The sequence below is a fragment of the Vigna umbellata genome, chromosome 6 (assembly GCF_029865625.1).
Source record: "Vigna umbellata cultivar VRB3 chromosome 6, Vumbellata_1.0, whole genome shotgun sequence".
In the NCBI taxonomy this organism is placed as follows: Eukaryota; Viridiplantae; Streptophyta; class Magnoliopsida; order Fabales; family Fabaceae; genus Vigna; species Vigna umbellata.
Window position 1 is genome coordinate 2,811,172 of NC_142170.1, and position 21,950 is coordinate 2,833,121.

Below are 21,950 nucleotides of genomic sequence, written 5' to 3' on the forward strand. Positions count from 1 at the left end.
GGGTATGTTAGATACAATATGGTTCAAAGGTTTGATGCCTATATTCATGCATAATCCAGTCCGTTTTCCTTCCATTAGGGGCACGTCCCTTATAGAAGACCAAGGTCTTCCTCATCCCTATGATTTTATTTTTGGTCATAATAGCCTTGTCCCTTCCAGTTGCTTTCCAGAATCCAGCAGCAGTCGCCCTGTTAGTTCTTATTCCTGCAGGATACTTCTTATCTTTATGGCTGAAAAGGTACCACTCATTTTGTTGTCATATCCTAGCTTGCACATATCTACATAATTTCAAACAAGCACATCAACAACTTTGTAACTATATAATGTCATAACTCGCTCCATATACAACGTTATGACATATAGTTAACAGATGAAGTTGATTAAATTTTCTGAACTTGAATTATAATTTCTTAAAGATTATTCATGTCCCTTTAATTTAAGAAAGCATTTCTGGGTAATTAATATACCTTGTCTGTCCTAGGGTTCCATTTTGTAGAGATCAATCTCAACAATAACATCTAGATCGATTTTTAGGGAGTTTATCTTCCTCTTAGATAGTACCCCATAAGCTCCTCTTCTGTTGGATGAAATCTGAATCCTAGAGGCACACATGATTCCATATCAACTGACACTATGACAAAAAAAAAGTTTTTTATACATGTTAAAAAATGGAATTTTATACTTGTTTTCGAGCATGTATAGAAGCATGAGGTATAAAAAGTTTTCGATTTTTTATACATACTCTAGAACTAGTGTAGAAAGTTTTACTTTTTATACTTGTGTTGTTTATAATAGGTATAAAAGTCTCATATTTACACCTAGTACTATGGGATAAGGTATAAAAAGTCCCCTTCGTTGTTAGAGAAAAAAACTCTCTTTTTATACCTGCTGGTGCTATAATAGGTATAATAAAGTCTCACTTTTATACTTGGTGGTATTATAACAGTTGTGAAAAACATGACTTTTATAACTGATGTGGCTTTAACCGATATAAAAAAAGACTTTTTTTTTTAAATATTTGATTTGTATGTGCTACTATCCATATCCAGACATGCATAAAATTCAATCTCAGAATACAGTTTAAATAATCAATATTGTTTCTATTAACACACCAAAATGTAATATTTACCTAAAAAAGTTCCTAAATATATTTACCTAACATAGTTACTTCTAACATAGTTACTTCTAACAACAAATGTATATTGAAATGAGTCCTAAGGAACTTAGTAAAATCAGTTATGTGTACACAACAAATAAATTATTAAAAAACTTACAATATTAGTGTACTTTTAATTGCCAAAGTGTGAGATTTTTTGTGCAATGAACATAAGAGAACTACAAGAAACTGTTGAGGAAGAATTAATAACAATTGCAAGTGACCCCTGCAGATTCAAACAATAATAGTGTTAAATAACATTTACATAAATAGAATTTTATTAATAAAAATTATATACTTAGTGTTGCAAATAAGGTGCTAAGTACACTTGCTTTTTTTCGTTTACTAAAGCCTCTAAGAGGTACTTTTGGACCTCTTCACCTTTATTCCATACTCCTTGAATGGCAATAGGGTCAATAAAACCATAAATTATCATTCTTCTTTTCAATGCTCAACCGATGTAAATACCTTAAACATTGAAAATGAATAATGTTAAAATAAAATATTGAATATTTTTAAACTTAAAAAATGTAGAAATTTACTTACAACAACCAAAGTTGTAGTACTGATATACATAACATATCAGTGCCAGAGTGAATTTCAAAAATATACCTCTGACATATGAAGAAAGAGAGCAAATATTTCTTGTTTGTGCCTTCAGGAGGCATTTGTAACTCTATAGAAGAAAGGGAGATCTTCACTTCCAACACACCAAGTTGTTCTAGAATTATTTGTTGTGGCGGTTGCGACGGTTGTTGTAGTGATTCATTCATATCTTCCTGCCCTTGTGCTTCAACCTGGTATACATATTTAAAAACTTGCAAAATACTAATATTACCAATAAAATCAACAAAGTGCCTAATTAAAACAATTACCTCCTTCACAATTGTTCTTGATAATCTAAGGGGCCAAAGGATAAAATTTCCACGGGCCTGTCCCATTGTCTGAACATCCTAAGAGGGCACAGGGACTCGAGCTGTAGCATCTCATACGTCTATAACCACCACTCTCATCATATCAGCTATAATGGTTTCATGGTGTATGGTTGACCCAATGTATACATTTTACCTAATTTATCCAAATAATATTTGTAATATATCAAAGAATATAATTCAACAAACAAGTACATCTAGACAATATAATAAGATAAATTACCTAAGGCCACCAATAACTGTAGGGCATTATCATTAAACAACTCGTCGCCTGCATCAATAGTAGGAGAAGCGTTTTGAGGAGAAACATCACAACTCTCCTTTGTGCTTATACAAAGATGAGAAAGTTGAGGGGGATTCCTAGGCTGGCTTGAGGAGGAGGCTAATTCTGCATGCACATCTGCTAACAATTGTGCCCACATATTAGAGTACTCCTTCTTCAATTGTGCTCGCATATCACCGTACTCTTTCTTCATCTCGCTGATCTCCTTCCTCCTTTCCTCCCTCACCTCCTGTCTAATTTCTTCTCTTATACCCATGAGGACCTCCTCACTGACATGAGCTTTACTATGATGACTTGTTGGAAAATCCAAGAATTGACGAATCCCAATAAATTTACCAACACCTCGAACACGTCCAGAATGCTCTGGATGACCAATGGCAATTGCCAATATGTCCTTACGGCCCCCAGGAGTGAATGTACCCTATGTGCTCTGCTCTACCAACTCATCCTACAACCAAATATTTAATGTTAAGTTAATCACATATGGGAGATCATATGTTGTTAATATATGGACTTATAATGCACCTCACTATGCTCGCTGTTTCCTTAGATGTGTACTCCCACACGGTCTTTGGCGAGCTCTCTTCCATGTAACATGGCGTGGAGGACGAGTTTTGGCGAGCTCTCTTTCATCATCTTCTGCTCCAATTTCTCATAACCCACACGAGACAATATGTGGGGGTGGACATTTTTCTTTGCAATCTCTTGTGTAGCTCTCCTCTTAGCCTATGACATCAGTGTATAGATAATTAATTATGTTAGAAATATGTTAACATAAATAGTTAAACTATGATATAAAATGAATTTACCTGAAAGGCAGGATCTAATTACTTCAACTTAAAGGCTTGTCATGTTTCCTCATCAAGAAATTGATACTTTTCACAAGGACTTTTATCAGTTTTGGAACCATAAATATAATGACTTGTAAGCATAATCTTGAATTTCTTCCATCTTTCCCCGACATATGAAATCCATTTCGTCCTCAATAGATTAGTGTTTAGGACGTCATATGTGACTTGTGCAATAAGAATGAATGAGATATTTTTAAAAAACTCAATGTACTTGAAAGTAATATAGGGATGTATCTACTATATTTTATTTTTTTTATTGCAGTTTATAAATGTAAGATTTTTTTTTTCTAGTATAGAATAAGTTGAGGACTGAAATGTATTCGCCATTAAATTTGTTTCTCATGATGAGTCAGTTTTGACTTTTGTTTAAAACTGATAGATGAAGGATACTGATAAAATGAAGCAACTCTATTCTTTATAGAGTTTCTATCTTTTCTAATTACCTTTATGCTTCTTTTCTAGATGAATATGCTCGTATTTGAGCTATTAGATGCGTAACTTTAGGGAAGGTAGGTTTGTTGATTGATGAGTTGGAGGGGAACGGGACAAGTGGGGTTGGGATACGTAATTTTATTAGATACATAATTTATAGTAGGAAATGAACACATGGATGTAGAACATTGTTAACCTAATCACTCTTCCTATTAAACAATTTATAAGGATTCTAGCACCTTATCGGAAATAAATAGTGGGAAATAAACTATGGAGAGGTTGTTTTCTATTCACTAGAAGCATAATTTAATTCTTTATGTTCAATATGATATTTATTACCCAATCTACTCATGTAGGCATGTGATAGTGATGATTTGGTTGTCGCCTTCCTTCTATGCCATAACATTTCTCATGGGATTAATCTACATAAAACTCCAGTTTTGGATTAAAATTACTTATATATGTTAATGACACATTATATAAAAGTTAAGATTTCATACCAGGATGCTCTACCATATTTGGTTCTTCACGTTCTCTAGAACATGATCCCAATCATTACAAAGAATGGATGCCTTGCTTCTACCGAGCAAGGCTACATAACTGATGAATTTCGTGCTAGGTGTATGAATGTCGTGCACACCTTGTGAAGGTGGGAGGTCACCAGATGGTACGTCACCAGGCATTTCCCTACATAAATCATTAAGTGTTAATAATAATTAATAGATAAAATAACAAAGAAAAATATATAATACATCTAAAATTTCAAATTTTGCATTGTCAAGTTGCAATGTTCTCCCACAACCCTTCGTGGTGATCATCACGTATGACATGGGCGTCGTCTACTTCATTATTGACATTCAAGGTTGGCATATTTGATGAGAAAGATGGAGTTTCACTAATATCAAGAACGACTTCATCATTGTCATTAGTATAATGCATTGTTCTAACTTGGGACCAGTGACATAAAACACTTGTTTTGCCTGAGACGCCACGATAAATGGCTCTTCAATGTAACCTTCCTTTTCTAGGTCAACCAATATAAAACCTAGATCATTGGTCCTCATGCCAGTATTACCATTAACCCACTTACATTTAAAAATAGGTACTTTGAAACTTGTGTAATCTATCACCCAAATATCTTTTATTACACAAAAGTAGCACATGGATGCCATCACAGGATTTTTGTCCTTTGAACTCGAGAAATGCATTAACTCGGCCACAACCATTACTCCACTATTTTGAGTGGTGCTTTTTTCATCTTCTTTTTGTGTATGAAATGTGTAGTTATTGATATCGTACCCACACCAACATATGACATCAAAGTTTGGCTCACTTGATAGCCAATTTAATGTATAAGAAGTTGTACGGTCAGCTTGAACTTGTTGTTTAAACCACTTTAAAAAGGTTTTGTTGTGCTCATTAATGACCTACTTTTGAGGCATTCGTGGATTTCTTTCTCTTAACTATATCTTAATGAGCACTTAAGTAGGGGATGACTTCTTTAGTGTTATTCAATATATACATATGTCCTCGTAGAATTTCAACTCTCTTCAGGGTGACAACTTTGGCACTTCTAGTACCGTTACCGACACCTCTTCCATGATAACAAGACCTAGGTACCCCTATAGCTTTAACATCTAATAAATAGTTTGTACAAAACTCGATAGCTTCCTCAACAATATATATTTCAACGATTGATGCTTTAGGACGATATTGGTTCTTTACATAGCCTTTTAATATCTTCATGTATCACTCAATAGGGTGCATCCATCGTAAGAATATTAGACCACAAATTCTAACTTCTCTAACTAGATGAATAATCAAGTGCACCGTAATATCAAAGAATGATGGAGGAAAATACATCTCCAACTGACACAATATGACCACAACCTCATTTTCTAATTGATCCAACTTCTCAATTTCAATAACTTTACTACATATTGCATTGAAAAGAAAGCACAATCTTGTTAATGTGTGTCTAAGATTCCTAGGAAATATGCCCCGAATAACCACTAGTAGAAGTTGTTGCATCAATACATGATAATCATGAGATTTTAACCAGTAATTTATGATCTTTCGTGTATATAACTCGTTTAAACTAGTGAGAATTAGTTTCAAAACTCAGTCTTCACAATTCACAGTCAAGAGGTGAAGGTGTTATAGGCCTTTGAATTAGAAAGTAATTCACATTTATGGATTCGAGAATCATGGCTATGATCTAAAGTATTTAAAATTAAGATTTGGAAAGCATATCCTAAGGTAAATAAAGGGATGCACTGTGACTTTGTTTCAAAAGAAATGTTCAAGCCTGATAATATCTTAGGAATCAATTTGAACCGGAAGCATGGGCTAAGGATATCCTCAAGGCTGTTTCGTATATTAAAAAGGGCTCATTTCAAAAACCATAAAAATTACATATGTCATGAGACTCTGGACTATTCCAAAATAAGCCAATACAAACACATAACTAGCAGATCAGATGAAAACTTTGAATACAATGTGAAAACACATAACACAACAATAGTTGCTATGCATGCAGATTATCTCAAAACTGAAGGTTGTTGACGAGATCCCAAAAGCAATGCCACATCCAAAGCTACAAATTCTCCTTGCTTTCTATTTATAAATGACCAAACTAAGTACCGGGTAATTAAAAAAAAACAACGGTTTCTGCAATCCTTAATTCCTTCCCAAATCCCAAACTTTTAACGCCCCAAAATCAGAATTACCTCAAATTGCAGAAATAAAAATCATAATTCAACCTCAACTTTGCAATTTGTTTCCGTAAAAGGTTCATTTTGAGAAGTAAATTTTAAATGATTTTACAATTGTTATGTTAATTTGGAAGACACATTTAAACAATTAGAGTGACGTGTGGAAGCGTGGTGAGTTCATAACCTATAGGCCCTGGTTCGAAACTAGATTGCGATAAAAGCATAGAAGCTTCCACTAATTAATTTTTCAACTTTCTTCCAATTATTTGTGCAATAAAATGAAGGTTTCACTAAATCTACTGGTTTACATCTCAATAAGAATTCAGATTGAACTTCAACTGTACTCAATCAGTAAAGATATTTCCTATTGCATATTATACAAACACACAACATTATGGTAAAAATGAGGAAGGTTTTCTTATCTGTTAATTATTACCTGTGGTGTGCTCTGATCATCAGTTCCTTCATATTTGCTTAGACACTTGTAAATGAAAAATCTGCAACACATAATGTTGATGAACTAATTAAATGAAATCATTAGGTTGAATGTCTACACTGAAAGTATCATTTAGAGCTTATATAACCAAATAGTAAATGAATGCTTCAATTCTTTATATACCTCCTCGCTCATAAATGCATTTAGAAATACTATTTTACTGAACAATTTATTTATTATTTTCACTCTTGGGTTTGAAAATCAAACATATATATTATGCAACGAAGTAAATCATAAAAGAAACTAAAATACAAAATGTTTGCCTCAAACCTTCAAGAGAACTTGATGGTTTAATCGATGCATAACCCTGAAGGAACCAAGGAACCCTAGAATGGACCGATTAATCAGTGGAAAAGGGGTTTTAAATGATGGAAAGGGATTATAATCAGAAGAATGTGATTATAATCGGTGAAAGATGTAGATTAAAGGTGAAATGATATTTAAATAAAATTTCAATCGGTCAAAGATGAGGAAATGAGGAAATGCTAGAGAAACCCTAACCTGAAAGTGAGGAAGATGCTCTATGATGGTGAAGGATGAGCTCTCGAGCCACTGAAATCTCGGGGAAGATGACACATACAATGAGAAATGCTCTTTGATGTGCGAGAGAGAAAAAGATGTTGCTTCATTCGTGAGTGAGTGAATGTCAGATAGAAGGTGTGAGGAACAACTTCAAACGCCGAACAAGAGCGTCACCCAACCACCTCACACGACCGAACGGAGAACAATGGTAATCAGAATTAATTTTTGCACAGAAGAGAAAGTATTGTGGGGAAAACAAATTGAATATAAAAAATAATTCATACCTGTTATAATATTTAACTGTTATAGATCAATAATCTATACCTACTCTGGTCTTAACAGGTATAAAAAAAAGAATTTTCTATTGTATTTTATTACAATATTGCCATCGTACCACTTTTCATACATGTTTTTATTGCAATCGGTGTAAAAAAGTTCCTCATATTTACAAAACTGCCACCACGCCACTTTCTATACCTGCTGAATTTTAATAGGTATAAAAAATCGCTATTAAAAGTATATTTTCCACTACTGTGATGATCTCTCCTGAAACAAGCAAAGGAAAAGGAATAAATTCATATCTAGTTTAGTATCAGGGAGCCCCATTAGCTGTGTTACAAGATTTGGAGACTATTTTGCTAAAAAATTCTCAAGTGGTAAGACAAAACATGCCGACTTTGCCCTCAGTTTTGAAATTTTATTTGTGTATATATATACATGTCATTAACTTGTATTCTGGAAATATGTTTGATGCTCTTGTATTCTCCCTGGAAATGGAGGCCTTAGTTATTGGCTATATTATTGATTTAGCTATCACATTATCTAATGTTACAATCCCAGAAGATTAATGTGTGAAGGAAGTTAGTTCACAGATGCTGGAGCTTGCTTCATTAGATACCAAACTGAGTAATTATGGACTGTTATGCTTTATACAAAATATTGTCATTAGCCTAAAAGCAATTGCTTCATTCAAAGGATGTTCTATTACTTTAAACAGTATGATATTAAGTTATAATAATGAATGTTCTATCATGATTTTAATTTTTTTTAACTAACTTTTTTCTATCAGTTTATACAACATCATTTTATAAAGAATACAAGAACACATAAATATTCAATGAAGTTCTAAAATCTTGTTATAACCACTAAACTTGAAAAAAAAAAGCCAACTCATGCATATTACAAGTACACAAGAAGTATATGAGTGAAATGAGAGTTGGAACGAATATGAAGTAGGTCTTAGTGCCCATCACAAACCACTAAGTTGTGCCACTATCCTAGTCAAATTACTAGTTAATGTCGTGCAGCCTGCAATGTTCAAAGCTATGCTAAAACTAAATTTGATAGTTTTATCAAATCCGGAAGAATTATGCATCTTCCATATTATCCAAAATATGTTAACAAGTGGTGCAAATCTAATGTCTTTCAAGTGAGAGTTTCACCTGTAAAAAAGAAAATTTGTAAGATCTATAAAAGAAGTTGTACGACATATTATGGTCTTTATTTTAATTGCTAGTTGGGCGACATTCTTTTCATCTTTTTTTGTGAAAGCATTTTATTTTAGTTCATGGCAATGTTGAGATAATGATATATGTAGATGTGTAGGATAATAGTGTTGTTGTGGTGTGTAGGGTTTATTGCACTTGAGAATTAAACTGTAAAATAACTCTTGAGGGCTTGACTTATCCCTCTCAATCTTCTATTTATAAAAATAAATTGATACAAGTGTTAACACTCCGACAAGTGTACCGAATCATATCAAGTAATAATAAGTGGTAAAACCAAGTATCATTTCCCAAAAGACTCACGGCCTAAACAATTATGTGATTTCTGGATTAAATAAGACTTGTAAACAAAATCATTGTGTTTATATTGCGAAACATAAAAATGAATGCAAGTGTTGATCAATTGGATTGAAAGATGCAAAAGTGATTGATATAAACTATGGAATGATTATGTTGTTGGGGTTTCCGACTTATCCTATCCACTCTCATGTATTTATGAATTCATCTCCTTCATTAATATTAATGCCACTTTCTAATTTACCTTAAACCCTATGTCTCGGTGAAGAAAGCCTAATCCTAATTACTAGTTCACAATGTCTTGTCTCCCTAGCAATTAATCATGCATTACATTCGCACAGAAGCTTAAAGACAACAAACCCTCCTATCCCTATGTCTAGGTAATATTGCTTTTGGGAGAATTTCCCCGTATGTGTCCATATCGACAAAATCAATTATCATGCTATGAATGAGTTAAACAAAGCAAGCATAGAGTATAGAGGAAAAACCCTAACAATTAATGAAGTAAAGCATATATAATCAAGAATCAATTCAATACATGAGAGTTTCAAAGGATTACATCGTTTCCCCAACAACAATGGTGTTTTAGTTCACCATAGACATGGTGAAACTAGATGAAAATAATGAAAAGAATAAAAGATAGAACCCTAAAAGTTGAAGATCAGAGCTTACGCATCCAAAATCTGCCTCCAAGGTGTGAAAGGAGTGTATTTTCGCCTCTTTCTGTCCAAAGATATGAACCCTAGGTCGACTAAACCCTTATATAGTTTATAAAAATAACAGAAAACTGGCCCAGGCCCAAGTCGCTAGCGCTCAGCGCTTTAAAATTGTTCTCAGTGGTAGGTGCGACACTCATAATGACGCTCAGCGATGGTGCCCAGGCACGAAACAGTGAACTCAACAGCAGACTCTAGCGCTCAGCGGTAGAAATGCCACTCAACGGTGACTGCGATACTTGGATTAGCCCTCAGCGATGACGCTTAGGCGTCAGACACAGAACTCAACAGCAAGCTTGGCGCTCAACGGTGAAAATGGCGCTCAACGGTGGCTGCGATTCTTCTTTTGTGCAATTTTCCTTCCTTTCCTGAGTCCAACTCCTTGCTACTTCAACTTCTTCATCCAATTCATCTTAATTCCTGTCAAAACAAGGAAAAACAAGCATAAAACCCATCCAACTCTTTTATTTCCACAACTTACGCAAAAACATGGTTTCAATCTAGTTTATATGTCATAAAGGGTGTTTTTAACGTCAAAATTCAGTATAAAAATTCCTTTCCTGAGTCCAACCCCTTGCTACTTCAACTTCTTCATCCAATTCATCTTAATTCTTGTCAAAACAAGGAAGAAAAAGCATAAAACCCATCCTAATCTTTTATTTCCACAACTTAAGCAAAAGCATGATTTCAATCTAGTTTCTAAGTCATAAAGGGTGTTTTTAATGTCAAAATTCAGTATAAAAATAATGGTTTTTCAACCGTTATCAATAAGAGTACATGATAATTAGGGTAACCTTAGACACAATATAATCATGATAATTAGGGTAACCTTAGACACAATATAATCATGATAAATAGGGTAACTCTAGACACAATATAATTATGATAAATAGGATAACCCTTGACACAATATAATGATGATAAATAGGGTAAATATCCTAACACTCCTCCTTAAGCTGAAGCATACAAATTGTATGTACCAAGCTTGGAATAGATAAACTCAATTTGAGATCTCTTTAGAAACATGGAAACTTAAGCTTAGAACAATATGCACGAATGCTTCAGAATATTGAGAGAGAATGTCTCTAAACTAAATTGAACATAGCCAAAGAGACTCCTCAGAAGCTTATGGAGAATAATATTGGACAACCACGAAACTTCAACCAACACCATGAACTTTCAACTAGAATGAATTCAAGAAAAGAGATTTCTATCAGGAGTGAATGACAACCAATAATGGTGCACAGAGACAAAGTACAGAGACTAGATTGCCATCAAGTAAGGATGGGGCTTGCAGTGGCTAAAAGCGACAAACTACAGGGATTAAATTGCCATCATGAAAGTGACCAAACTACTAGGACTAAACTGCCATCAAGTAAGCATGGAGCCTGAAGTTGCTAAAGGAGACAAACTACATGGATTGCCATCATTGACTGATGAGTTATGCAGTGGTTGAAAACATAGTGCAGTGGTTGGAAACATACTCCCACTCACGGCGAACAGTGAAAATGACGACGCACCGATGAAAAATCATGAAGGTTGACGATCATAATGGTCTCCTTTATTCATCAAAGCATCCAAAAATAGATCTGACAAAGGGCTGCTAAAATTATGACTAAGATTTTGAATCTCGCCAAAAATAGACCAATCTAATGCCATGAGCAACCTTCAACGCATGACTTCAAAATTAGGAACCACTAGTAAATATGAACTCAGCATGATTTGGTGAATCACACAATGATGAAACAAAGGAGATTTGAAGGACTTAGGGTTAAAAAACGATCCAAGGAGAAAAGCCTAGGTCTGAGTTACACCCAGCGAACCAAAAAACAAGGTAAAAACGAACTCTAGAGGCTCTAACAAGACGACCGACAGTGGCGCGGTGTCACTCTAACACCAGAAAGGTGACGCGTGACAAACACACGCTAGAAGGTGATCAGAGAGAAGTCGTGGGTGACGGTGCGTGTGGAGGAGAATGAGGCAGCGACCACCAGGAATGGGTCGCCATAGAAAAGGAAATGGTAGTGGCAACGAAGGTCAGAAGGATGTTTCGCGCGTGGCGGCGCTTGGATGAGAACTAGCCCTCGAAATAGGCTAGGTTGACCGTCGCTCAAGGAGGCAATCTAGATCCATTGGTTGTCAGACTAAACTGTGGCAATGACCGACGATGGACAGTGGCGGATGACGTTAGAATGGTAGGGAATAGAGGTTGATGGTGACAAACTTATGTGGATAACTCCTCACAGTGGGAAAATAATGGTAAGTGGACAGCGGCAAACAACCCCATACAACAACAAACGGCGTCAGAAAATGACAAACGACACCGAAAAGTGACAAACGGTGACAAACAATGGTAAACGGTGTCAGATAGTTGTAGACAATAAGTATGATTTGGAGACTAGACAGAAACCAGAACAGGATGACTCATTGTGGTATTTCAGAAAAGATGAAATTTTTTAGGCCGTCGGTGGCGGTTGACATTGGCCACCAGCAGCAGCAAAGACAAAGTAGGAAGAGACTTAGACAACCTGCTCTGATTCCAACTTGATAATTAAACTGTAAAATAATTTTTGAGGGCTTGATTTATCCCTCTCATAATCTTCTATTTATAAAAATAAATTGATACAAGAGTACATGATAATTAGGATAACCCTAGACACAATATAATCATGATAATTAGGATAACCCTAAACACAATAAAATCATGATTAGGGTAACCTTAGACACAATATAATCATGATAAATAGGGTAACCCTAGACACAATATAATCATGATAAATAAGGTAATCCTTGACACAATATAATGATGATAAATAGGGTAAATATCCTAACAATTGCGAGCTATGTGAGGCTATATCTCATCTGGTCTGGGGACGATCTGTACAAATTGGTGGTGAAAATTTTCAACAGAGTTGCCGCATCTTTACAAGGTTTTCCTCCTCTTTTCTCACTTGTCACTTGAATTCTAGAATATTAAAAGAATGCAAAACATTGCACAAATATACAACATTAAATTAGGTTTTTCATTTCAGGCCTTTTGACATTATAAACTAAATTAAACGTTGAGCAACATACTGTTTTTTGGCAACATAAATCTTGAAAATCAATGAGTAGTTAATATTGCAAATCAATGATTTTATGTTAACTAAACAGGATCTCAATTCTTAAATATTATTTTATTCTCTATTCCCTTTTTCCATAAATATTTAGCTACAGTAATCATTATGTCGTAAACACTTTGAGGAAGAATTCATTCTATAGTTAGCTTTTTATAGATAAATTAAGGATTAATAGCTTATTTGGTCCTTATGTTAAGTGATTTTTTTCAGTTTAGTACCTAGTTTTAAAGGTGTATACATTAGGTCTTAAAGTTGTCAAAATTGTATGAATCAAGTTACATCCGTTAAATTTCCAGAAACGGAGTTAACTCCCAACTAATGTGGTGAAGGAATCTGCACTTTTTCTTCTTTCTCCACTGCTTTTCCTGCAATACTGCTTTTTCTCTGTTTTCTATATCTTTATGAAATACTCTTTTTTCTCTCTCTTCTTCTTTTTCACCACACCCATCCTCCACTTCCTCAAACTCTCTTATTTCCTTTCGAGTCCACTGTCAATCTCGTGAGTTTCCATGAGTTTGTCCCAATTCTGTTTTAAATTTTCAATTAAAATACGTTTTGCAGATTTTCTTTTATCATTGCGATTAATAAGTTGTAGAAGATTTCTAGTTTTGAAGGTTGGGAAATAAGACCCGAGTTTTGTTTTTGCCTTATTTCGTTCCTTTATTCTTTCCCTTGATGTTTGTGCTAAGTTATTCCTGATTTTTTTTTGCCTCGCAGATACATTTTTCGCGAGAAAAAAGGGGTTTTGAAGCTTTGAACTTTCTGCTTGTCCTGTAATTACAAAGACGATCGTTGCTTGCTTAGGTGTAAAGACTAAGTTTATATCCATCGTCGCTGATAAAAGCATTCAAATGTCATTATTACTTGAATTTTCAACATAGATTTACATTTTCCATAGCTTCAGAACTGAAATCCCATCACTTTTCCTAAAACGATAAATGAAGTTCTGGATGGACCTAATTTAGGTGAGAGAAACTAATGTACTTAATCAAAATTAGAACTGAATAAATTGGTTCTGATCGCAACCTTGTAGTCTTGGTCGCAACAGTTAATTCAGTTTTGATGTTCATATGTTCTTGCTATTGTTCTCTAATTTCTCTCTTCTTCATAATTTCCTGCAGAAAAACGAAAAATCCCCTTGGTTTTAGAAGGAATTGATTCATTTTCTGGATTTCTTTGGACTAAATCGTGTTTTTGGTCCTCTTCGTAATCTCAACCGCTCATAGTAAAATCTGAGTGTGGCTTTTAAAGATATGAGGCATTGAGCAGAACCGCCCAAGAACAGTTGAATTGAATCGATTGATGTCTCGTTTTCACATTATCCTAGCTGTCTTGTAGAAATACTGAATTTCAACCTTTGTTTTCCATGTGCACCAAACATTTCCACTGTCTTCGATTGCTCTCCCTCTTGTTATTGTCATCGTCCATTTTTGTCTTGACCTAAATATAGAAGATGCTCAAACTGTATTTTTTTTTTGTTCAGAATCCATGGACCATTCGATGCACAAATCCTATTAAACAATGTAGTAACCTCAGTTAATTGGGATGTGGACGAGAGAGTGATTGGGCTGTCTTGATGTGCAAATAAATGCAGTATAGTGCTAGGAAGTGACTCCTAGGTAGTCTCTCAAGGACCAAATGTTGTTCGAGGCTTAGGTCAAACATGTAGTGGAGGGTTTTGAAAGTGTTTTTGTTATTCGAAATGAACTAAATTAAAACTAGAAATTAAGTACAACCAAACATAATTGAAAACATTGAAATAAATGGACAAAGCATGAAAGACCGAACGGTCCTACAGATGACTAAACGGTTCTACATTGAGACCTAACGGTCTCTAAAGCAAGTGAGGAAATTAGAAATGCAGGAAGATAAAGAAGCCGAACAAAATATACAACATGGTGAACGAAAATAATAAACTGAACAGATAGGAAACGAAGACAAGTCGAACGACACAATCAGAGATCGAACGGTCTAAACGCACCAAAACCAGAAAATGCAGAATTCATCAGGATTTGAAAACAAAACGTTGAAACAGTAAATGCACAGAAAATGTAACAACAACTTAATTGAATGTACAAAATGAACTTAAACATTAAACGCAATAATAGAAGCATCAGTAAAAGCAAACCGAGATTGAAACAGCATTTGAAAACAAGATGAACAATAAAACGCAATGACAGAACGCAGCAGTAAAGAAGATGATAAATAGTAAAATGCAACAGAAAATGAAGAAACGCTTCTAATGCTATTCAAATGCATCGTTAAGCTAAAATAGGAAATACACAATATAGCTTGAAAACACCATGCGGCTGGAATATAACTTCAAAGTAAAAGTGTGTGAAACAATTGAATGCATATTGAGCAAATTCACAAGCCAGGAATAATAAAATGCATCCTAGACCTAATAAATGAAGTGCTAAAGTCTTATAGCAAGACACCTCCATCACGAAAAAGCACAAAGTAAAGACGCGTGAACAATAAAGAAACCAAAATTTCTTTTGGGTTATTCTCTGGTGGACGTGGCAATTATGCCAATTCCAATCGAATGAAACTTCAGTCCATGTGCTTCCCAATGCTGGACGTGAACATGCTGGATGTAACAGATACTCTCCCCAAAATTAATCACCGTGCATCTTCAATTTAAAATCACCGCTTTTGCTTCCAAAGTAAATTCCAGTGCACACCTCTTTTGCTTGTGCGTACTGCTGCACCGTCTCCAACCAAGCTAGATTCTACTTCTCCCAATTAACCACCTTCCTATTCTCGTGTTTTCCTTGCTTGACGTTGCAGCGTGGAGGCTTTCTTCCAGGCCGTGCACACCGCTTGGAGAAGTGAAAACCGAGAGCTGCTAACGTGTTGTTGTCCTCTTCTCCCGTGACAGCCCTCTCCTTTCCCAATGAATCAGCATGCACTACTTCTACTCAATCACCATGCTTCCCTAAAGAAAGAAAAACTACATCCTTCTGCTGCTGGAATAAAATCAACACTTTATTTTTTTCCATCTTCCCATGAAAACGTTCCCAGCCAAAAAGAAAACTCAACAAGTATGGCGGCTGGCTCTCGGCCGTGTGTCTCCTCCCTCCTAGCCGTGGCACCCCTTTCTACAAGAAGAAAATTAAATCTACTGGACATCACCGTCCATCCATGCACCGTTTGTTTCCAAAGAAAGAAAAAAAATGTGCTTCCCTGTCCGTGTGTTTTTCTTCCCTTTTCCTAGGTGGCGGCTGCCTTCCTCATATTCAATTCCCCTTGGGTGTTGCTCCCTCCACCACCACACCTTTCTGCCTCCACCTCCCCTTTACTATTTTTCACCTCAGTAAAATTTTATTTTTAGGGTTATTATTTTTAATTTTACTCATTCACAGCCTATTTCACTAATAACCTATCTAGTCCCTTGCATGAGTAAAATACTTTTCTTTCATTTTAACATTATACTTATTCCTCTCTCGTGTGAGATACTACAAGTTGCAAAGGTTGGTGGTGGTAGAAAGAATTATCAAGCAATCTTTGATGGACGAACGGCCGAGGAGAGATCAATTGAAGATGCGCGAACACGAACCGGACCTCCTCGAAACTCTCTCCGACGAGTGAAGACGCAGCGGAATGGAAAATGAAGCTCTAGATCGAGAGCTGACTCGAAGGAAAACTGCTAAACTATGAACAGACTCAAGAAAACCCTAGAAAAGAGGGAAAACTCAAAAATGAACCGATTAATCGGTTCAAAATCAAGATTGAACGGTGGAAAAGGTTTGGAACGGATCAAGAGTGATTTTAATCGGCTAAAATCAGAGAAAATGATGAAAGAAAAAAGGAAAACCTAGGGGAGGCCATAGAACGAAGCACTGTTCCGTGAAGATGATATACGGTGAACGAAAATGGATGAAACGAGAAGAAGTGGTAGGAGAAAATATAGATCTGTGAAGAAGAAAACCTGATTTGGAGTGGGAGACGCGAGAAACTGAAATGGATAGAAACGAAGATCTGTTTCGTGGTAGAAGAAGACGCGAGAATGAAATGTGGCGATGGTGTGTGCAAAAGAAAGGTTGACGCGTGGCTGTAGAGCGCGGAAGCCACTAGCATGAAACGGATTGGAACAATGGTAACGTGAGAGAGAAGCACCGTGAAAGTTGGGAAATGAAAGGGAGAGAGAGTGTGCTTGGAAGGTGGCTAGAGGTAGTCTTAGGACTCTCTAGCCTGACTTTCAAGAGAGAATAATTTCTATTTCAGAAATCCTAATTCTCATTAATCTCAAAAGTACCAATACAAGAGAGGAGTTGGGTATTTATAGTAACCCATACTCCTTAAGAGCTAAGCTAGGAAAAGTAAAAATACAAAAGGAAGACTAAGCCAAGTAGGATTCCATCAATCTTCCTCTTGTTGCTCTCGTAGTACAGTGCGTGAAGTGGTGCAATACGTGAAGTGGTGGAGTGCATTTGTGGTGCTTCCTCCAGGTGCGTAGTAGAATAAACCCTTCGCATAAAACCCTAAACTAAAAACGAAACCTTTAACGGAAGACATCCTTCACCGGATGTCAACATCCGTTAAAGGTAAAACGGATGTCGACATCCGTTTTCCCTTAAACGGATGTTGACATCCGTTGAAGGAGGTCTTCTGTTAAAGGTTTCTTTTTTATTTTGGGTTTGTTTTATTATTTTATTAGATATTTTAATAATTTAATATAAATATTTTTATTTATTATTTTTAAATATATTTTTAATATATTTTAATAACGTAAATTTAAATATTAGTTTATATTTAAATTTTTAATTTTGGATGTTATATATAATTAGTTTTTAAATGTAATAATTTTGTAAAATATATATTTTTTATATATTATTTTTGTATCTTTAATTATTTAACAATTTTATAATTATATAAAAAATTACTTATTATTTTATTTATATCAAATATATAATTTAATTATATTAATATTTTTATATTTGTTTGATTAATTATTAATTATGTTAATAAGGCTCATTATAATTTTGTAGATGATTATTATTTAAAATGGATGAATATCTTCATATGGATTCTGAAATTGGTTGTAGTTTGAAATCTGATTTGTCTTCATCAATTAGCAAAGTTGTAGAGAGGGATTTAACAAATAAATTTACAACAAATGAAATATTTTGTTCACGGGAGCACTTAATTCAATGGGTAAGAGGGATAGCTTATGATTTAGGATTTGTTGTGGTAATAGTAAGATCTAACATAGCTACTGGTGTACGGGGAAGAAAAACGTTTGTCATACTTGGATGTGAAAGAGGGGGAAAATATAGGAAATACAAAGTTGATGCAGTGGCTAGTGTATACGGCACTCGTAAATGTGAATTTCCGTTTAGATTAAAGGATAAACCATGTTCAGATGGGGCCGGATAGGTGTTGAAGGTGATGTGTGGACATCACAACCATGAGTTGGCTGAAACTTTAGTTGGTCACCCTTATGCTGGCTGGTTAAATACGAGTGAGAAGTCATTACTGGTTGATATGACAAATAGTAAAGTTACACCTGCAAATATTTTATTAACACTCAAACAAAATAATGATCGAAATGTTACAACGATTAAACAAATCTACAACTCAAGGCATGTGTATAAACGATCATTAAGAGGGTCCAGAACTGAACTACAACAACTTATGATGTTGTAGGATCGGGATAAGTAAATTCACTGGAGTAGGTGTGCTGATGATTCAGAGGTTGTTACTGACTTGTTTTGGACACATCCTGATGCGGTCAAATTGTTAAACTCATTTAATATTGTATTTTTGATGGATTCTACATATAAAACAAATAGATATAGACTTCTGTTGCTTGAAATTGTGGGCATGACGTCTATAGGGTTAACCTTCTCAGCAGCATTTGCTTTCTTGTCTACTGAAAGACAGAGTAATTTCACATGGGCTTTGGAAAAGCTAAAAGGTTTATTTTTAACATCTGAGGGTGGTCCTAAAGTCATAGTCACTGACCGAGACTTGGCTTTGATGAATGCCATTGCAACTGTATTCCCTGAGTCATATCAGATGTTATGTCGGTTCCACATCCATAAAAATGTTAAAGCTAAATGCAAAATGTTAGTTCATTCTACTGAGGTTTGGGAAGTGTTGATGGATGCATGGGAAAATGGGATGGATTGTGCTGATGAAAGCTTGTTTGTTGAGTATGTGAATGGTTTTCAATACGCAAGCAGTTCATGGCCTTTGTTCTTTGAATATGTCAATCAGACTTGGATTATTCCGTACAGCACATAATTTGTAAAGTTCTGGACTAACAAAGTAATGCATTTAGGGAACACAATCACAAATAGGTATGTTGTAATGTTATTTTATTTATTTGTTTTGTAGATAAATATTTATTTGCACTTGTTGAAGGTTTTTTTTTGTTTCAGGGCTGAATCTGCTCATTGGAGCCTGAAGAAAGTTCTGGGCAAGAGTATGGGTGATTTGTGTTCTTGTTCGGATAATATTCAAAAACGTCATTATCCTAAAACACAACAAGATTAAGGCGTCATTTGAAAGTAGTTTGTTGCTCACGAGTGACCATTTTAAAGGCTACATATATAGAGAACTTATTGGACGTGTGTCTCGATATGCATTGGATCTCATTGCTAAGGAATTGAAAATAGTGTAGCAGATAGGATTGAACTCCTCAAAGTGTGGATGCGTATTGAGACGTACATTTGGTGTCCCATGTGCATGTGAATTAGCACGATATGATCCTAGGATGATCCCTATAGGTGAATGTCATATCACGTGGCGAAGATTGCATTTCTCAAATGTTGAATTAAATGAAACTGAGCCTCAGTTATCCATTAAAGATGAGTTGAAACAAGTAGAAGAACGATTCAATGAGGTTGACGTTGGCGGTAAAGTCACCATCAAGCAGAAGTTACTTGAGATTGTTTGTCCTACATTGACATCAATGGTCCCTCCATTACATAAAGTCAAGACAAAGGGTGCACAAAAAAGTAAAGTTAAACGAAATGAAAGGTCTACTACGCGGGATCCATCATATTTTGAGTATGTGGACGCCTTTCATTCAACCATAGAATCTTCATCTATGAGAAGTAAATTACAATCAAAGCCCAAAGCAATGAAGAAAAGGAGAGTTCCAATGATAGACCAGTTTCATTCTACTACTCACCCCTTCATTGTGGACGTTGTTGATGTTGTGGCTGATGGTCATTGTGGGTATAGATGCATTGCTGCGTTGTTGGGACTCGGAGAAGATTCATGGCCCGTTATCAGGAATGAGTTGTACAAAGAACTCAGTGCATGGTGTGATGAATATGCAAGCCTAGTAGGAGGCTATGATAGACTAGAAGAACTAAGGAACTCTTTGATGGTGCAATCACTATCGGCGGTAAGTGTTTCCCGTTTTATGTAGTTTATTTATTACATTTGTTTTTTTTCTAACAACTTCTTTTATTCATAACAGGCTAACATGAACAAGTGGATGACACTACCAGACATTGGTTACGCAATTGCTAACCGATATAACGTTATCTTAGTGTGTTTGTCATACTCTCAAAATTATACTATCTTCCCACTACGTTCCACACCACCTTCTGATATAACTCAACATCGCTTAATTTGTATAGGACATGTTCTTGGATGTCATGTTGTGCAGGTAAGTGCATTTTTTTATGATTTCATTTTAAAATTACTTATCACTCAATTAATTATTGTAATTTGTATAATGGAGGTTAAGCTACAAGAAGGTTGTCCGTTGCCCATGGTGAATATCATGTCCTCAACCCACTGTTATTCTGAGGCACGAGCGTGGTCATCTATTTATACTAGTAGGATGCACGCATTTGAATAGTTGATGGATATAACATCTTATGTTGACTTAGGTGATTCGTAATATTTATATTATGTATGAAGATATGTAAAAATACACTATTATATTTTGTTATTTAAGTACTTATTGCCAGTATTCGTGGTATTTATATTATTATTATTCATGATATTTATGTAGTATTTATTTATGTATGAACATATTTATATTATCAGTATTCGTGATATTTATATTAGTTGTTGTTAATTAATATCTTATTTTTTTCCACTTAAACATATAAATATTTGATCATCTATATAACCAATATAAAAGAACATGTAACTCAAAATGAAAACATTGAAATTATAAGAAATTATAAATGTCTATTACAAATACAAAGAAAATATGATGTCAAATAATACATAATGAGAAAAAGGAAATATAAAGTCCTGTAATACATAATGAAAAAATGAAATACAAAGTCGTATCAATTAGACGTCGACCGTCTACCACGCACATGCCTCTGCCCTCGCCTAGTCGGGGAATATTCGTCGATGCCCTCATTAGCAATCTGAAGCAGGTCCACTAACACCTGATGTGCAACAGTACCCTCGGTCACATGATGACACGATATCAAGGACTCTAACATTCTCGCCATTCGCCTAAATCTAGCCTACATTATAATTATATCAAACAATTAAATAAACAAGGTGATCAAAATTTAATAATATAAGCAATGAAAAATAACATACCAGGGCGTCAGATGGTGAAGGTGGAGACGATCTACGATGGGGTCATGCCTCCTGTGGAACATCGGGGCGCTGTCTAGGCGCAAGAGCTGGTCGCACGTCATCTACAACAACAATAATATAAGGATGTGAAACCCTCCTGAACCACTGAATGTACCCATCGACACAGTCAGAAGGGGATTCTACATGTCTGACATTACTCACAATGTGAGCTCTGAAGTGCAACCAAACATGATCAATGGCCACTACATCTGCATCTGGAACCGTAGTCGGTGATCGTGGAATGTCTTGCTGAAACCCAAATTGCCTCAACACACGCTCAGGCAAATGACAACAAAGGGTGCCACCAATCCGAATCCATCCAGAATACGTACAGATGCCGAAGAACGACCGAATGCCCC

General features: G+C 35.3%; 1 protein-coding gene and 1 pseudogene across 1 annotated transcript; one reads left to right on the forward strand and one right to left on the reverse strand.

Moving 5' to 3' along the window:
* Positions 1 to 2,285: 2,285 nt before the first annotated feature.
* On the reverse strand, positions 2,286 to 5,685 carry LOC148196580 (uncharacterized; annotated as a pseudogene).
* A 13,164-nt stretch (positions 5,686 to 18,849) lies between these two features.
* Positions 18,850 to 21,045, forward strand: LOC148196581 (uncharacterized). The gene is made up of 5 exons (XM_088092895.1): positions 18,850 to 19,259; positions 19,410 to 19,453; positions 19,728 to 20,383; positions 20,459 to 20,650; positions 21,037 to 21,045. The coding sequence occupies exons 1-5, from the start codon at positions 18,850 to 18,852 to the stop codon at positions 21,043 to 21,045; spliced, it is 1,311 nt and encodes a 436-aa protein (XP_087949021.1).
* Positions 21,046 to 21,950: the final 905 nt, after the last annotated feature.

What these genes read in the sequence shown, in the direction of transcription:
- LOC148196581 (XM_088092895.1), top strand. Translation starts at nt 18,850, where the DNA reads ATGACGTCTATAGGGTTAACCTTCTCAGCAGCATTTGCTTTCTTGTCT. An exon ending in AATCAGACTTGGATTATTCC is followed by an intron (nt 19,260 to 19,409) that starts GTACAGCACATA and finishes TTTTTGTTTCAG; the next exon opens with GGCTGAATCTGCTCATTGGA. An exon ending in TGGTGCAATCACTATCGGCG is followed by an intron (nt 20,384 to 20,458) that starts GTAAGTGTTTCC and finishes TATTCATAACAG; the next exon opens with GCTAACATGAACAAGTGGAT.